This window comes from Camelus bactrianus, chromosome 9 (assembly GCF_048773025.1).
Source record: "Camelus bactrianus isolate YW-2024 breed Bactrian camel chromosome 9, ASM4877302v1, whole genome shotgun sequence".
Lineage (NCBI taxonomy): Eukaryota > Metazoa > Chordata > Mammalia > Artiodactyla > Camelidae > Camelus > Camelus bactrianus.
Window position 1 is genome coordinate 100393 of NC_133547.1, and position 14183 is coordinate 114575.

The 14183-nt window shown below is 59.9% G+C and overlaps 2 protein-coding genes across 5 annotated transcripts; both read left to right on the plus strand.

The window, feature by feature from the left end:
• Positions 1–421: 421 nt before the first annotated feature.
• Positions 422–5624, plus strand: ZBTB45 (zinc finger and BTB domain containing 45). 4 transcript variants are annotated; one of them, XM_074370883.1, is made up of 3 exons: positions 422–886; positions 2966–4250; positions 4858–5624. In XM_074370883.1, the coding sequence occupies exons 2-3, from the start codon at positions 2966–2968 to the stop codon at positions 5112–5114; spliced, it is 1542 nt and encodes a 513-aa protein (XP_074226984.1). In that variant the 5' UTR covers positions 422–886; the 3' UTR covers positions 5115–5624. The 4 variants fall into 4 exon arrangements, with proteins under 4 accessions (XP_074226984.1, XP_074226986.1, XP_074226985.1 ...); XM_074370885.1 differs by lacking the exon at positions 422–886 and adding an exon at positions 893–1203; XM_074370884.1 differs by lacking the exon at positions 422–886 and adding an exon at positions 893–1097.
• A 132-nt stretch (positions 5625–5756) lies between these two features.
• Positions 5757–13914, plus strand: SLC27A5 (solute carrier family 27 member 5). Its single transcript, XM_010962027.3, has 10 exons — positions 5757–7719; positions 8095–8304; positions 8672–8830; positions 10760–10884; positions 11661–11855; positions 11939–12029; positions 12648–12846; positions 13099–13196; positions 13327–13457; positions 13538–13914. The coding sequence occupies exons 1-10, from the start codon at positions 7041–7043 to the stop codon at positions 13712–13714; spliced, it is 2064 nt and encodes a 687-aa protein (XP_010960329.2). The 5' UTR covers positions 5757–7040; the 3' UTR covers positions 13715–13914.
• Positions 13915–14183: the final 269 nt, after the last annotated feature.

Genomic DNA, 14183 nt, shown 5'->3' on the forward strand with positions numbered 1-14183 from the left:
AGGCCCGCCTGTCACCCTTCAGCCCCCATGTGTGGGCCCAGGAAGCCTACCACCGCAGCCTCACCATTTAGGGGGCCTGGGTCATGGGTGTGGTGGACAGCCAACAGACCAAGGCTGTTCCTCTGCCCAGAGAACTCTTCCCACGATTCTGTCCCCTAAAGTGCCTTCTGGTCTTTGGAGTCTGGCCACGCACGCACCACCCTCCTGGAAGACGTACCATCCATCTCGGCCCCAACTCCCTTTCTCTTCTGAGTGCCGCCCCAGAGTGGGGCCTGCAGAGGGCGTTCAGTGGACGTTTACTTGTTCACTATTCGCCCTGGGGAAGGTGGGCCTGCTGTAGGGGCATCGAGTCAGCTGCCTCCACCTTCTACCTGGGACGCGGCTCAGAGCCGGGCCGCATCCCACTCGCAGCCCCCAGGCCCCACACCGGGCTGGAGTCCGACACCAGGGCGAGCCCTGCTGCTGCTCGCACCCAGGTTACGAGGAGGAAACCGACTCCCGGATGTGGTTGGGTTCAAGCCTGCCGGGACCCTCCCGGGTCTTCAGCGCAGAGAGCCCTCTCACCCTCATTCTCGCCCAGCACACGTGAGGGGGCGTGGCCCGAAGAGTGACAGCGCAGGCCCCGCCCCCGCCCCGTCTCTAGGGGACGCCGCAAGCTGCCCTCGCTCCTGCGACTTTGGTTCCCAGACGAGAGCCGGAAGTGCGTCCTGGTGGCGGCGGCTGATCTCCATGGAGACACCGGAAACGTGCACTGACCTAGTACTTCCCCGCGCCGCAGCGGCTGCGGAATTTGGTTCCGCGGGCCTTGTGGCCCGGAAGTGCAGCCCCGGAGGTGGTGAGCTGGAGGCGGCCACTGCCCGGTCTGGTGCCTGAGGAGGAGCCGGAGGTGGGGTCAGGCGGGCATCCCCCTGCCGCAGGGCCGGCGGGGAGGCTGGGGCGTGCCACGGCAGGGGCGGCCGCGCTAGGCTTGGAGCGCGCGCTGCATACGTGAGGGGGCGCTGCAGGACTGGGGCAGGGCGCGGAGGCGGGAAACCTAGGCCGGCTGGGTCTGGAGCGGGTACGGCGGCAGCAGATCAGAGAAGGGCGCTGGTCTCAGGGTGAGGCATGAGCAATGGCGCAGAGAACGGGAGAGGGTGATCACAGCAATGAGCATGGTGTGCGCCAAAGCGTGGTGGTGAGGATGCTTGGGTGCAGCGTCTCAAGGTGGGCCTTTGTTCCGAAGCGCCCAGAAGGCTCTGCTGCACCTGCCCTGTAATCGGAGCCTGCCGGGGAGCAGGGAGGGGAAGGATCGTAAGAGGAAGGGTTCAGTCCCCACGGATTGAGGCGCAGGTTTCTTCCCTCGTCGCCCGGGCACGGATTTGGAATTCTTTAGATGCTGGGTGAATAAAGACAGTGAAGGGTGTTTGTGGTAGAGGTAATGGCACGTGCAGACTTGGCCTGTTCAAGGAACTGCCATGAGGAGCTCTGAGCTAAGGAGGGTCCTGATCTGTTAGGTCTGAACAGGCTCCCTCTGCCTGTCGCGTAGGGAATAGACCAGGAGGTGGGGGGCCGGGAGGAGGTTACTGGGGCAGTAGAGGTATGCAAAGTGGTCTGAGGGGTCAGATGTGGAGCATGTATGACCTCAGCAAAGGAAAGGTGGTTTGGGCATAAGGAGCCAGAGGGCGTGAGTCTGAGACCCCAGTAGACCCCGAGGGTTAAGGGAGGCCTCACTCTGGGGCTGTGACCCCACCTGAGCCAGGCTGGTGCAGAATGGGCGGGTCTCAGGGTATATCCTGTGTCTGGATTGACTGGAGGTGTGTGTGGCCTCAGTGCAAGGTGAGCCAGGTATCTCAGCCTTATCTGATAGAGGGGAAACAGGCCTAGCAGGCGTGGTGCCTGTTTGATGGTGAAGCAGCAGAGCTTCTCAGATTCCTAGAGTTTCCTGGGGGGCAGTACTCCCTCCCCTTTCCGGTACCTGAGGGTGGGCAGTGCTGGGATTTCAAGGCCACAGTTTAACAAGAAGCTTCCAGATTGCTCAGCCATGCCTATCTCGAGGCCTCTGTTGCTCCAGCTGCACTCAGCCAATTACACCCCTCTGTGCAGTGCACAGGCCCCCTTTCTATGGCAAACTCACACCCTGCACCCCACAGGCTCCATCAAGATTCCAGGAAGCACCAGGCTGCAGGAGGCATCTCCTACCAGCTGTGCTGGGGTCTGCCAGAGACCATGTATCTTCCTCTAGTAGGGCACCTGCCAGACTAAGGCCCAACCGCCTCTCAGCTCTTTGTGACTATGCTCACCCCCAATCGCTTAGCCCCAGAGGCAGGTCGTGCCAGCCTCCCTGCTGCAAAGACCTCCGTATACACTCGTTAATACAACCAGGTTTTGAGGCAGCAGACCTGGGTCTGCACAGGGCCTTAGATGCTCCAAAGGTTGAGGACTGTGTCAAGGGGAGATCAGAAAGAAGTTTCTAGCAGTGGGAGCCACAGCCAGCAGGGTGGGGAGTGGGTGAGACCTGGCAGCCTGTTCTAGATAAGGGTTTCTGCCCTCTTCTCCACAGGACTGTCCCCTCGGAGGACGACGGGAAGGGGACGTGGGGAAGGCTTATGGATGTTGGGAGTTAGGGAAAGGGTGAATGGGTGGGGCAGGATGGGGGACAGGAGCCCTGGTCCTCCCCACTTCTGGCAGGAAGCAAGAACGGGAGGGGGCAAACCTTTGGTACCCCCAACCCTCTCCCAGCGGTGTGCTGGGGGCTGTGGAGGCAGAGGGGGCTGCAGAAGTCCTGGAGTGGGGGCGGGGCGTCCTGCTGTGTTGGTGACCAGGACTTCGAGGAGACCAGGGGCGTTGGAGAGGGCTGAGGCTCCTGGAGCCTGGGGTGTGGGTCACCCTTGGGCCCTGTCCCGCTGAAGGGATGGGAACGCTGAAGCAGAGAGGGGGGCGGTCCCCGTCTGACTTCCCCTCACTCACACCCCCTTGTTCGGTGCAGATGGCGGCGACCGAGGCGGTGCATCACATTCACCTGCAGAACTTCTCCCGCTCTCTGCTTGAGACCCTCAACGGGCAGCGGCTGGGTGGGCACTTCTGTGACGTGACTGTGCGCATCCGCGAGGCTTCACTGCGTGCACATCGCTGTGTGTTGGCCGCTGGCTCGCCCTTCTTCCAGGACAAGTTGCTGCTCGGCCACTCCGAGATCCGCGTGCCCCCTGTGGTGCCCGCGCAGACAGTGCGCCAGCTCGTCGAGTTCCTCTACAGCGGCTCGCTAGTGGTGGCGCAGGGTGAAGCGCTGCAGGTGCTCACAGCCGCGTCGGTGCTGCGCATCCAGACGGTGATCGACGAATGCACACAGATCATCGCCCGCGCCCGCGCCCCTGCCTCGGGCACCCCCGCGCCCGCGCCCCTGCCAACGCCAGTGCCCCCGCCGCTCGCGCCCGCGCAGCTGCGCCACCGCCTGCGCCACTTGCTGGCCGCCCGACCCCCAGGCCACACCGGTGCCGCGCACAGCCGCAAGCAACGCCAGCCCGCGCGCCTGCAGCTGCCTGCGCCCCCCGCTTCTGCCAAGGCGGAGGGCTCAGATGCCGACCCCGCTCTGACCGCGGCCCCAGACGACGGTGGTGACGACGACGACGAGGAGACAGATGACGAGACCGACGGCGAGGATGGCGAAGGTGGCGGCCCGGGTGAGGGCCAGGCGCCCCCTTCTTTCCCCGACTGCACCGCGGGCTTCCTCCCCGCGGCCGCTGATGCAGCGCGCGAGGAGCCGCCTGCGCCCGCCGGCCTCTCTGATTACGGCGGAGACGGGAGGGACTTCCTCCGGGGGACTTCTGCGGCCGAGGACGTGTTCCCCGACAGCTACGTCTCCTCTTGGCAAGACCGGGATCAAACCGCCCCTGAAGGCTGTCCCACCGAGACCCCGGCCCCGCCCGACTGCGTCCTGTCTGTACCCCGTCCACCTGGCGTGAAGACCCCTGGGCCGCCTGTCGCGCTTTTCCCCTTTCATCTGGGCGCTCCCGGGACACCTGCGCAAACCCCTCCCGCGCCCTCTGGGCCGGCCCCCGCGCCCCCGCCCGCCTTTTACCCTTCGCTCCAGCCAGACGCAGCTCCCAGCGCGCCTCTGGGGGAAGCCTCGGCCCCACCGGCCGCTCCCACCGTGGCCCCCTCGACAACCACTGCGCGCGCCCCGGGGGCCGAGCCGCCCGCCTACGAGTGCAGTCACTGCCGCAAGACGTTCAGCTCTCGGAAAAACTACACCAAGCACATGTTCATCCACTCGGGTGAGTCGGGGTGGGTCTCTGAGCCCCTTGATCATTGGAGACAGGCTTTTTTGTTAATACTTGAAGACCTTAGGGGTAGACACAGCCTGTCATCCCTTCTCTGATTCAAGGTGAGGGGGGCATCCTACTCTCACCCCGGGGACATTATGGCGGCCAGCAGAGAGGGGGCAGGTATGCCTGGGTCTCACCCAGTGTAAAGATACTGGCCTTGCTGGACTGTCCTCAGAACGGTGGCCAGCGTCCAGAGAGTTCAGAATGCTCTCTTGGCGTGGTAGGGGTGGGGGAGGGGCACCCAGCCCTGTGCCAGATGCTGTGCGTTTGGGGGCTGGGAGGTCCCTGGAGGTGGGGTAGACCTGAGTGGTCAGCCTCGATGGGGAACGATGTCCTAGACCTGCGGGGTTCTCTACCTGTTGGAGTTGTGGGACACTGACAGGCAGTGGTACACAGGTTTGACCCTAAGGGTCTGGGAGAGGTCCGTCCCTGCCGGGCGGGGGGATTCTGAGTTGAAGGTTGGTCCGGGTGAGGAGTAGAGTCCCTGCCTGACAAAGGCACCCCGGGGCCCCTTCCCAGCTGACCTGAGTGCGCTGCCTGCCTTTGTCGCCCTCAGGGGAGAAGCCCCATCAATGCGCCGTGTGCTGGCGATCTTTCTCGCTGCGCGACTACCTGCTCAAGCACATGGTCACGCACACGGGCGTGCGCGCCTTCCAGTGCGCTGTTTGCGCCAAGCGCTTCACGCAGAAGAGCTCGCTCAACGTGCATATGCGCACCCACCGGCCAGAGCGCGCGCCCTGCCCTGCCTGCGGCAAGGTCTTCTCGCACCGCGCGCTGCTGGAGCGCCACCTGGCAGCGCACCCTGCGCCCTGACCCTGGCCTGGGGCCTGACCACTCCCCCCGGGGTCGGCAGCGCGCACCGAGGAGGCGACACCTGCTGCGGCACCTGGACCACGTTCTCGCAGCCAAACCACGCTTTTTCCTCAGCGCAGGCCTTCCTTCTGCTTCCACCCTTTTCTCCAGCCCAGCTCGCCTCACTCCTCTCCTCCCACGTATTCAGACCCTCGGGGCGGTGGCGGGCTGGTCGAGGACCCGACCACCTCTGGAAACTGGATCATCTCCAGCCTGAACCAGGACTCACCCATGGTGCCGAGCCCAGGATTCTTGACTCCAGCTGGGATTCACTCCCCTCCCTCTCCCGTGAGTGGGCGGAGTCTAGGGCTGCTCCTGTATTAGGCCGGTCGAGGTCCCTCGCGCCCCACCCCGAGCTACTCCCTCATCTGGCATCTAAGGAGTCTCAGGTGGACCCGTCATGGACAGAGGCCTAGTCTGGGAGCCCCTGCTCTGTAATAAAGGACTGGACCATGGGCCCCAAGTACTGAATTACGAGCTCTGGGACGCCTGTGTTCCTCGCCTTCACAGATCGGCTGTGGGCCTTGGGTCCTGGTGCCCCTATCCCTGGCCAGCACCCCTGCCGCTCCTTGGGCTCCCTTGAGTTGGGACAGGATGGTCCACTTTGCCATCTCGTACCTCTGTTCTCTGGGTGGGAGTGGGGTGCTCATGACTGGTGCTTGGCTCTCCTAGAGCCCTCGGCCCTGTGGGGAGGGGTTCAGGCCAGCCCCATTTGAGGTGGTTCTCGGAGAAGGAGGCCACGTGTGGGAAATCCCTGACTACAGTCCTGCGACTGCTGTCCAAGGCGCAGATTTCAAGCACCCCCCGCCCCCCTACCCTTTTCTTCCAGCCAGACTCCCTGCCTTCAGATTCCCCTCCCCCTTCCCTATGGACATGATGGTTTGAGCACCTCACTTTTGGAGAGCACAGAGGGTCTTTGTGGCCATGCTGCCATTAGGGGATCTGAGCCCCAGGATAACTGCCCTGGGCAGCAGGTGCTGTAGTGTCAGGCAGGGCTGGGTGGGGGAAGGACAGAAAGCAGCAGCCAGAACTCTTCGACTGCTCACAGGGCTGCTGAAGCTGGCTGGCCAGTGTCAGGTCCAGGCTACTTTCCTCCTGCCTCTGTCCATTGCCGGCCATGGCCTGGGCACCCTATCCAAAGCATGGGGAGCCAGTTGAAGTGGGTGTGGTCAGTGGTGTGCTGCCCTGGCCCAACTTGCCATGCTCCTGGGCCAATAGCAACATTTCCTTGCACTACCCCGTGAATGCCTCCCAGAGATGAGGGGCGAAGGCTTTTCAGGTCCAATGGTGCATAGACTGCCAGACCCACATTCAGCCTCCTGAATCCTGAGCATGGTCCCCACTGATGTAGAGTGCTGCAGAGAGTGGAACACATGGGTTGGGGGGGGTTGGTCAGAGCTAGGTTTCAATTCAGGCACTGCAGTTTTCACATGCTTACAGCGTACCTGCTGTGTACCTGGCAAGAGTCTAGTGGCTCACCCTGGCCAGGCCCCATCTCCCCGTGGATCAGATTAAGTAGGTGCCACAGGAGAACCTCCTGGTGAGGTTTGCAGACAGGTAGGCAGTGCTCACAGCCAGAGTTGCTTTGGTAGCCTGCTGATTTTGCATTTGGCCTGACTGAAAGTGCAGTTCTCTGCAAGCAAGGATTTCTGCCTGTTTCCCAAGTGCCTGGCACACAGTGGGTGGGACAGGGGAAGGGGTACTGGAGCCATGCAGAAGACCCAGCAGAGCGAAGCAGACAGGTGGGGCTGAGAAGAGCTGCGTGCAGAGTCCTGAAGCCAGCACCCTGGTTAACAGAGCCTGGGCCACAGCCAGGGGGTGGGGCCAATGGGCTGTCAACCTGGGCAGTGAGCACTCCTGGACATTTCTGAGGCAGAAGCAGGTGCCATGGACATCGGGTGGCGTCTGGCCTTTTTGCTGTTGCTGGTGGGAGGCCTGGGGCAGTCAGCATGGCCAGCAGTAGTGGCCCTGGTGCTGCGCTGGCTCCTGGGAGACTCCATCTGCTTGGTGCTTCTGGGGCTGGCCCTGCTGGGGTGGCCCTGGCTGGGCCCCTGGATGCCCCCCTGGCTGAGTGTGGCAGCTGTGGCCATCACACTGGCCCTGCTGCCAGCACAGCCACCCCCAGCGCTGCGCTGGCTGCCTGCTGACCTGAACTACACCTTCAGCATCCTCTGCCTGGGCCTGAAGACCTGGGTGCGCCTGAACCGTCGGAGGCCTGATACCTTCGTAGATTCCTTTGAGCGGTGGGCGCGAGCCCAGCCAGGGCGCACGATCTTGGTGTGGACGGGGCCAGGGAGCCAGTCGGTCACCTTCAGGGAGCTGGACGCCCAAGCCTGCCGGGCAGCATGGGCCATGAGAGCTGAGCTGGGTGGTGCCCTGGGCCTGCCTGCCAGGGAGCCCACCGCCCTCCTGATGCTGCCTTCACAGACCATGGCTGCCCTGGCCTTGTGGCTGGGGCTAGCCAAGCTGGGCTGTCCGGTGGCCTGGATCAACCCGCACAGCCGGGGGGCGCCTCTGGTGCACGCAGTGCTGAGCTCTGGGGCTCAGGTGCTGATAGTGGACCCAGGTGAGGACCACAGAGACCAGCGGAGGTCGGAGGGGGTGGGGACAGGGACTGGGGACAGACGTGGAGGACTGCTGTTCAGAGGGTCCTGGTGGGGCCTGGACAAGGGCTCTGTGCACCCTATCCACCCTCACAGGCAATTAGGGTCAAAACTTAGCTACTGGGAAGTCATTCTGTGGGCACCAGTTTTGTTTTTTCTTCACCATGGACATTGCAATCTTCTCTGCCCCAAAAAACTAATTATGGGGCTCTTTAGAGCTTAGGTGATTTTTTTTTTTTTCTGCTGGCTGCTTCCTCTGTGACTAGCAGTGGTTCCCCTGCCCATCTCTGGGTCTCGGGTCCCTTCTCCTAAGTTCCTCCTCTGCCCCATCCCTGCAGACCTCCGGGAGAACCTGGAGGAGGTGCTTCCCAAGCTGCAGGCAGAAGACATCCGCTGCTTCTACCTCAGCTACTCCTCCCCGACGCTGGGGGTGGGGGCTCTGGGCGCCGCCCTTGAGGCCGCGCCCCCAGACCCTGTGCCCGCTGAGCTGCGAGCTGAGATCAAGCCGCGGAGTCCAGCCCTGTTCATCTACACCTCAGGGACCACCGGTGAGGGTGCCCAGCTGTCCTTGCCCCAACCTCTGAACTGTGCCTCAGACTGGACCTCTGAAACCCACCCTGCCCTTTGATTGTGACACCTGGCCTGAACCTTGACCCCCAATGTTATCTGAGTGGTCAGCGCCAGAGTCCTGCCTTGCCCTTAAGTAAACAGCCACCGAAACCCTGAGCTTTGGAGTTCAGCTTCTGAACCCCAATCCAACTTGTCCTCCCAAACCCACGCACAGGTCCCACACTTCATCTCCTTTCAAGAGCCTCAAACCCCTGGCGGTGCAGACCTGGGCATGGAGACCCACTTTGGCCTGCTGGCCCCTCGTGCCGTCCTTGCACCACCTCACTCCTGTCCCTTCACCCCCAGGGCTCCCGAAGCCAGCCATCCTCACCTACGAGCGGGTGCTGCACATAAGCAGTATGCTGACCCTGTTTGGGGTCACAGCTGACGACGTAGTCTACTCGGTCCTGCCTCTATACCACACGATGGGGCTCGTCCTTGGGGTCCTCAGCTGCCTGGAGCTTGGTAAGCCCTCCTCTGAGCTCCCCTGCCCAGGAACACCAGACCAGATGTCAGGGTGATGAGGCCCCAGAGGTTACCCAGCACCCCAGGTTCTCACCTCTGACAAGGGACACACAGCAGCTCCAGGATCATGAGGACAGAGGCCTGGACCCCCACGTAGTCCTCAGTAGCTGTACCGTGGTCAGGAGGTGACAAGAGCTGGTATGAATGTTGGTCACTCACGTCAATTCTTGTCGCTGGTGGGGCCAGTGAGGGACCACTCACCAAGTGTTCCACCCGCTGGCACCCTAGACGCCTGACCATGAATTCAGACTGTGAGCTCTCCAGTCTGTTTTTTTTTTTCCTCTAAAATTTCAACATGGAAAATACTGAAACAAAAACATTTCTAAACTTTTCTACATGAATCCTCATATCCCAACACCCAGCTTCAGCCACCACCAGCATTTTGCTGTTCTGTGTTTTGTTTGTCATCTCCCCCTTACTCTCATTTGTCTTTTTCACTCTCATATTTTATATAATTTAAAAAAAATCACGGACAATTTCAAAACACACAAAAGCAGAGCAAGTAGTTTGACAATGCCTCACATATCCTCACCCGGCCTCAGCAACTGTTAACGTGTTGCCACTTTTATTTCATATGTGCTCCCTTCCTTCTTTCTGGATTATTTTAGAGCACATTCTAGACACTATCTTTTTGCCTGTACATATTGCAGTATGTATCTCTAACATGTAAGGACTTAAAAAATTGTAACCACACTGATTATCACACCTGAAAAAATTAACAGTAACTGATTCTGCTATGCAGCTAACTGGGAAAAAAGAGTAAAATGATATACTGTATATACTGTGTTTAAACTAATGTAAAAATGCAATGTGAGAAAAGCAGAAGGTATCATAAAAAAAAAACAAAAATAGAAACTCTGATATCATCTGACAAGCACTTTCTGTTAAAATTTCCCCAATTGTCTTAATTGTCTTTTTGCAGTTGAAGTGTTCTCATTTTACTTTTTTGTTTGGTCTCTGCTCCTCTTCCTCCCACATTTCCTATTAGACTAGACATGCCCTCCAGAGATGTTTTTAGACTCAGTTCAATTATTCTGGCCAAGAGTTTTGGTGGAGTGCGTGGTGCTTCCTAGTTTGTCATGCTGGAGGCTGCTCAAAACTGTATTCCTGCCTTAGAGAGGCTAAGAAGAATTGGGAAGCTTTAAGTGGAAAAATTCCTATCCACCTCCCCTCTGGTTTTACCAGCTCTTGAAGACCTTTCCAGAATCCAGGCATTTCACTAGGGGTTGCTAACAAAGCTGTCACTCACAAGGACCTGGCATCTGTTCCACCTCCCTCAAGCTACAACCTCAGAGAAGATACACACTTGCTACCTCACCAACCATCTGAACAGCTGTCCCTCTCAGCGCAGGGAGGATGTTTAACTTGCAGGCTTGTGCTGAGGGTGAGGGCTGAGGTGGGGAGAGTGCCATCCACAGAGCCAGCAGCAGAGGAGGGGATCAGAAAAGGAGGGAGCACTTTCCTGGGGTGAACGCAGAGTCCCCTAAAATCTATTAATCCACGTGTCCACCCTTCAAAACATCCATATATCCATCCACCAACCAGCCCATACATTGCCCATCCATCCTTCCACCCACCTTTTCAGCCACCTACCCGCCTGCCCAGCTAGATATTCATCACAGTCAAGAACAATTACTAGTCACAGTCCTCATTTAGCAGTGCTCACTCTGTACCGGCACCGAGCTTTCCACATACTGGAGACAGAATTCAAACCCAGTTTCGGCCATGCTCTTCTCATTGGAACCCTTCTGGCTGGGCCAGCAACACAGGATGACCCTGGGCTTCAGGGGCCACAGTCAGGTGATCAAAGCAGCTTCTCACAGTAGCCTGGAAGCATGACCTGAAGCCCTCTCCTCTCCTCCCTCCCAGGAGTGACCTGTGTCCTGGCCCCCAAGTTCTCTGCCTCCTGCTTCTGGGACGACTGTCGGCAGCATGGTGTGACTGTGATTCAGTACGTGGGCGAGGTCCTGCGGTACCTGTGCAACACTCCCCAGGTGAGGTGCTAAGATTAGGGCTCCAAGGGGAACACCCCAGGTGAGGTTTCCAGGACTCAAGCGAGGGCCCTCAGGGAAAACACCCCAGGCACGAGGCGCAGATAATGAGTCCCACGCAAGGTTTCCAACCATGGCTCCTTTGAAGATCAGCTGCACCACCTTGGGCAGATATTCCTCAAAGGGTATTGTGAGAATTAAACAGGTCAAGTGCCTAGAACAGGTTGTGGCTCAGGGTAAACTCACTAGATGACAGCTGGTCCTATCCTTACGGATCACATGAACTCCAGGGAACTGTCTCTAAGCAAGGTCCCCAGGTATCCCTCCAAGTAGTCTCTAGGTAACCCCTCAGGGAGAGGCTCCAGGTAACTACCCACAAGTAAGGTCCCCAGATAACTCCCCAAGATGAAGTTTCAAGTCACTCCCCTGGTTACATTCAGGTAAGGCCCCCAAGTAACCCCACCTGGTAAGGCCTCTAGTTAACTGCCCCCCAGTTTCAGGTAACTACCCCTATATAAGACTCCTGAGGTAAGACCCCAGTTGAGGCCTCCAGTCACCCCTAGGTATCACTCTAGGTAACCCCCGCAAGTAACTCTCCAGGTATAGACTCTAAATAACTATTACTCTCAAGTAGGAACCTGGGTAGATCCTTTAGTTGTAGGCCCCTCATCACCTACTAGGTAACTCCTGGGTAAGGACCCAAGATAGCCCTCCTGGGGAAGGGTTCCTGGGCACGCCCCAGAGCACCTCCTCTCACCCTTCTTGGGACGTCCTTGCAGCGGCCAGAGGACCGGACACATACAGTTCGCCTGGCGATTGGCAGTGGACTCCGGGCAGATGTGTGGGAGACATTCCAGCAGCGCTTTGGCCCCATTCGGATCTGGGAAGTCTACGGCTCCACCGAAGGCAACGTTGGCTTTGTCAACTATCCAGGGCGCTGTGGGGCCCATGGCAAGACAAGCTGCTTCCTTCGAGTGAGTGTGTTGAGTGTGGTAGTGGCCCTGATTGAGGCTGAGCCCAGAGGACCTCTACTGACACTCCCCAACCCTCTACTCAGATGCTGTCCCCTTACGAGCTTGTACAGTTCAGCATGGAGACTGAGGAGCCAGTGAGGGACAATCGGGGCCTCTGCATCCCTGTGAGGCCAGGTATAGGGGCCAGGGAACCTCCCCTGGGTGTGGGAAGGGTGGAAACCCTCCATCTCCTCCGTGGATGGAAAAAGCCACCCAAAGCCTTAAGGTTGGTGCCCAGTGGTGGTGTCTGCTGCCCTCACCCTGACCCTGAATCCCCATCTGCCTGACCACCATATGGGGCCCTCTGCCTCCTAGCTTCTCAGCTCTGCCCAGCTCCTCTGCCTCAACCTTCTGCTCCACGGGGTCTCTGGGTGTCCACTTGAGTTGTTCTCTTGAGCCTCTGTGGAAGTCACATGCCCCAGGCATTAATCTCTTGTCCTGTACCTTCTCCTGGGGCCTTGCAAGGTCCTGGCGCAGCCTCTCTCTTCCCTCCACCATTGGCCTCTGCCCTCGTCCATCCTGGGTATCCGTCTCCTGTTTCTAGTGGGCTTCCTGATGCCACCTTCTCTCTCCTGCTACCTCTCATTTGCTGTCTCCCTGTCTCTGTGTCTCTGTCTGGATCCGTGTCTGGGTCTCTCTGGCACTACCTCTGGGTCTCTCTCCGTCTCCTCCCTGGCAGAGTGCGCCGCGGTCCGGTGGGCTCCTGAGGTTCCCAGCCACGGCTAATGCCGCAACTCCCACTCCTACCCCCAGGGGAGGCCGGGCTCCTGTTGACCCAGGTGCTAGGCCGCCAACCTTTCCTGGGCTACCGCGGAGCCCGGGAGCTGTCGGAAAGGAAGCTGGTGCGGAACGTGCGGCGCCCGAACGACGTTTATTACAACTCTGGAGACGTGCTCACCGTGGACCGGGAAGGCTTCCTCTGCTTCCGCGACCGCCTCGGAGACACCTTCCGGTCCGGTGGGCTTCCACGGGGCGGGACCTCCGGATTGCGGAGGGGGCGGGGCCTTTCCTTCCAGGGGCGGGACTTACGGATTCCAGAGGGAGCAGAGCCTGGTGAGGACGAGGCGGGGCCTAGTGGACTAGAGGCGGGGCCTCCCCTTTCTAGGGGCGGGCCTGTGGGGTTCCGGTGGGCGTAGCCTGATGGTCAGGAGGCGGGGCTCCCTCCCGGGGGCGTGGTCTCAGCACCCTCTCTGACCCCCTTCAGGTGGAAGGGGGAGAACGTGTCCACGCGAGAGGTGGAGGGCGTGCTGGCACAGGTGGACTTCCTGCAGGAGGTGAACGTCTACGGTGTGTCTGTGCCAGGTGCGGAGGGTTCACCTCATTCCAGGCCTCCCAACAGCTTTGTGGGAGGTGGGAGAGCTGCTGGGACCCAGGCGAGCGTCAGCCGCGGGCATCGTGAGGTGGGTCCCCGAGTGAAAGATGTGCCCCACAGGGTGTGAGGGCAAGGTGGGCATGGCTGCCGTGCAGCTGGCCCCCGGCCGGACCTTCGATGGGCAGAAGATGTACCAGCACGTCCGCACTTGGCTCCCTGCCTACGCCATCCCCCAATTCATTCGTATCCAGGTGAGCTCGGGGTGGCTGAAATAGATGGTTGGGAGGTGGGCGTGGGCAGTCGCAGTGGAGGTCACAGTCTGCCCCTGCAGGACGCCTTGGAGATAACAGGCACGTTCAAACTGATGAAGTCCCGGTTGGTACGAGAAGCCTTCAATGTGGGTGTCATTGCTGACCCGCTGTTCGTGCTGGACAACCAGGCCCGAGCCTTCCGGCCCTTGACGCCCGACATATACCGGGCAGTGTGTGAGGGAACCTGGAGACTCTGACCATCTGTTCAGCCCACAGACATCTGAAGGCCCCAGGCCCAACGCTGATCACCACCCGCACTTGTCCTGTCACCTCCACCCCAGACCTGATGGTGGGGGGGGTCGTCATGAATCCCAGCCTGGCCTTATCCCCAGCTGCACAGTGTGGGGCAACCCTGGGCCCATGGCTGAGCAATAATAAACTTGAATGTATACACAGATGTCTGCCTGGCTGGGGAAACAAGGAGTCCAGGGCCCAGTGCCCCACGCTGGAGGAGTAGCCCTTCTGGGCAAGGCCAGGGGTGTGGGAGGAGCCAGCAGCCCACTGTGGAGAGATGACATTGCTCATTCTGTCTCTGGGTCACTGTGGCCTCTGATGGGGCTGGGGCCAGGTGGGGCCAGTGGATGTGTGGTCTGGAGGATATGGGGAGGAGGGCATTTGACTGACGCAGGAAGGGTGAGTGTGACTCGGAGAGGAGTGTGTCTGGCA

Bases quoted from the DNA above. Each gene is read 5' to 3' on its own strand.
- SLC27A5 (XM_010962027.3), top strand. From the start codon at position 7,041: ATGGACATCGGGTGGCGTCTGGCCTTTTTGCTGTTGCTGGTGGGAGGC. The intron at 7,720-8,094 runs GTGAGGACCACA...CCATCCCTGCAG, and splicing joins GGTGCTGATAGTGGACCCAG to ACCTCCGGGAGAACCTGGAG. The intron at 10,885-11,660 runs GTGAGGTGCTAA...ACGTCCTTGCAG, and splicing joins ACCTGTGCAACACTCCCCAG to CGGCCAGAGGACCGGACACA.
- ZBTB45 (XM_074370882.1), top strand. From the start codon at position 1,750: ATGGGCGGGTCTCAGGGTATATCCTGTGTCTGGATTGACTGGAGGTGT. The intron at 1,816-2,965 runs GTGAGCCAGGTA...TGTTCGGTGCAG, and splicing joins GTGTGTGGCCTCAGTGCAAG to ATGGCGGCGACCGAGGCGGT. The intron at 4,251-4,857 runs GTGAGTCGGGGT...TGTCGCCCTCAG, and splicing joins GCACATGTTCATCCACTCGG to GGGAGAAGCCCCATCAATGC.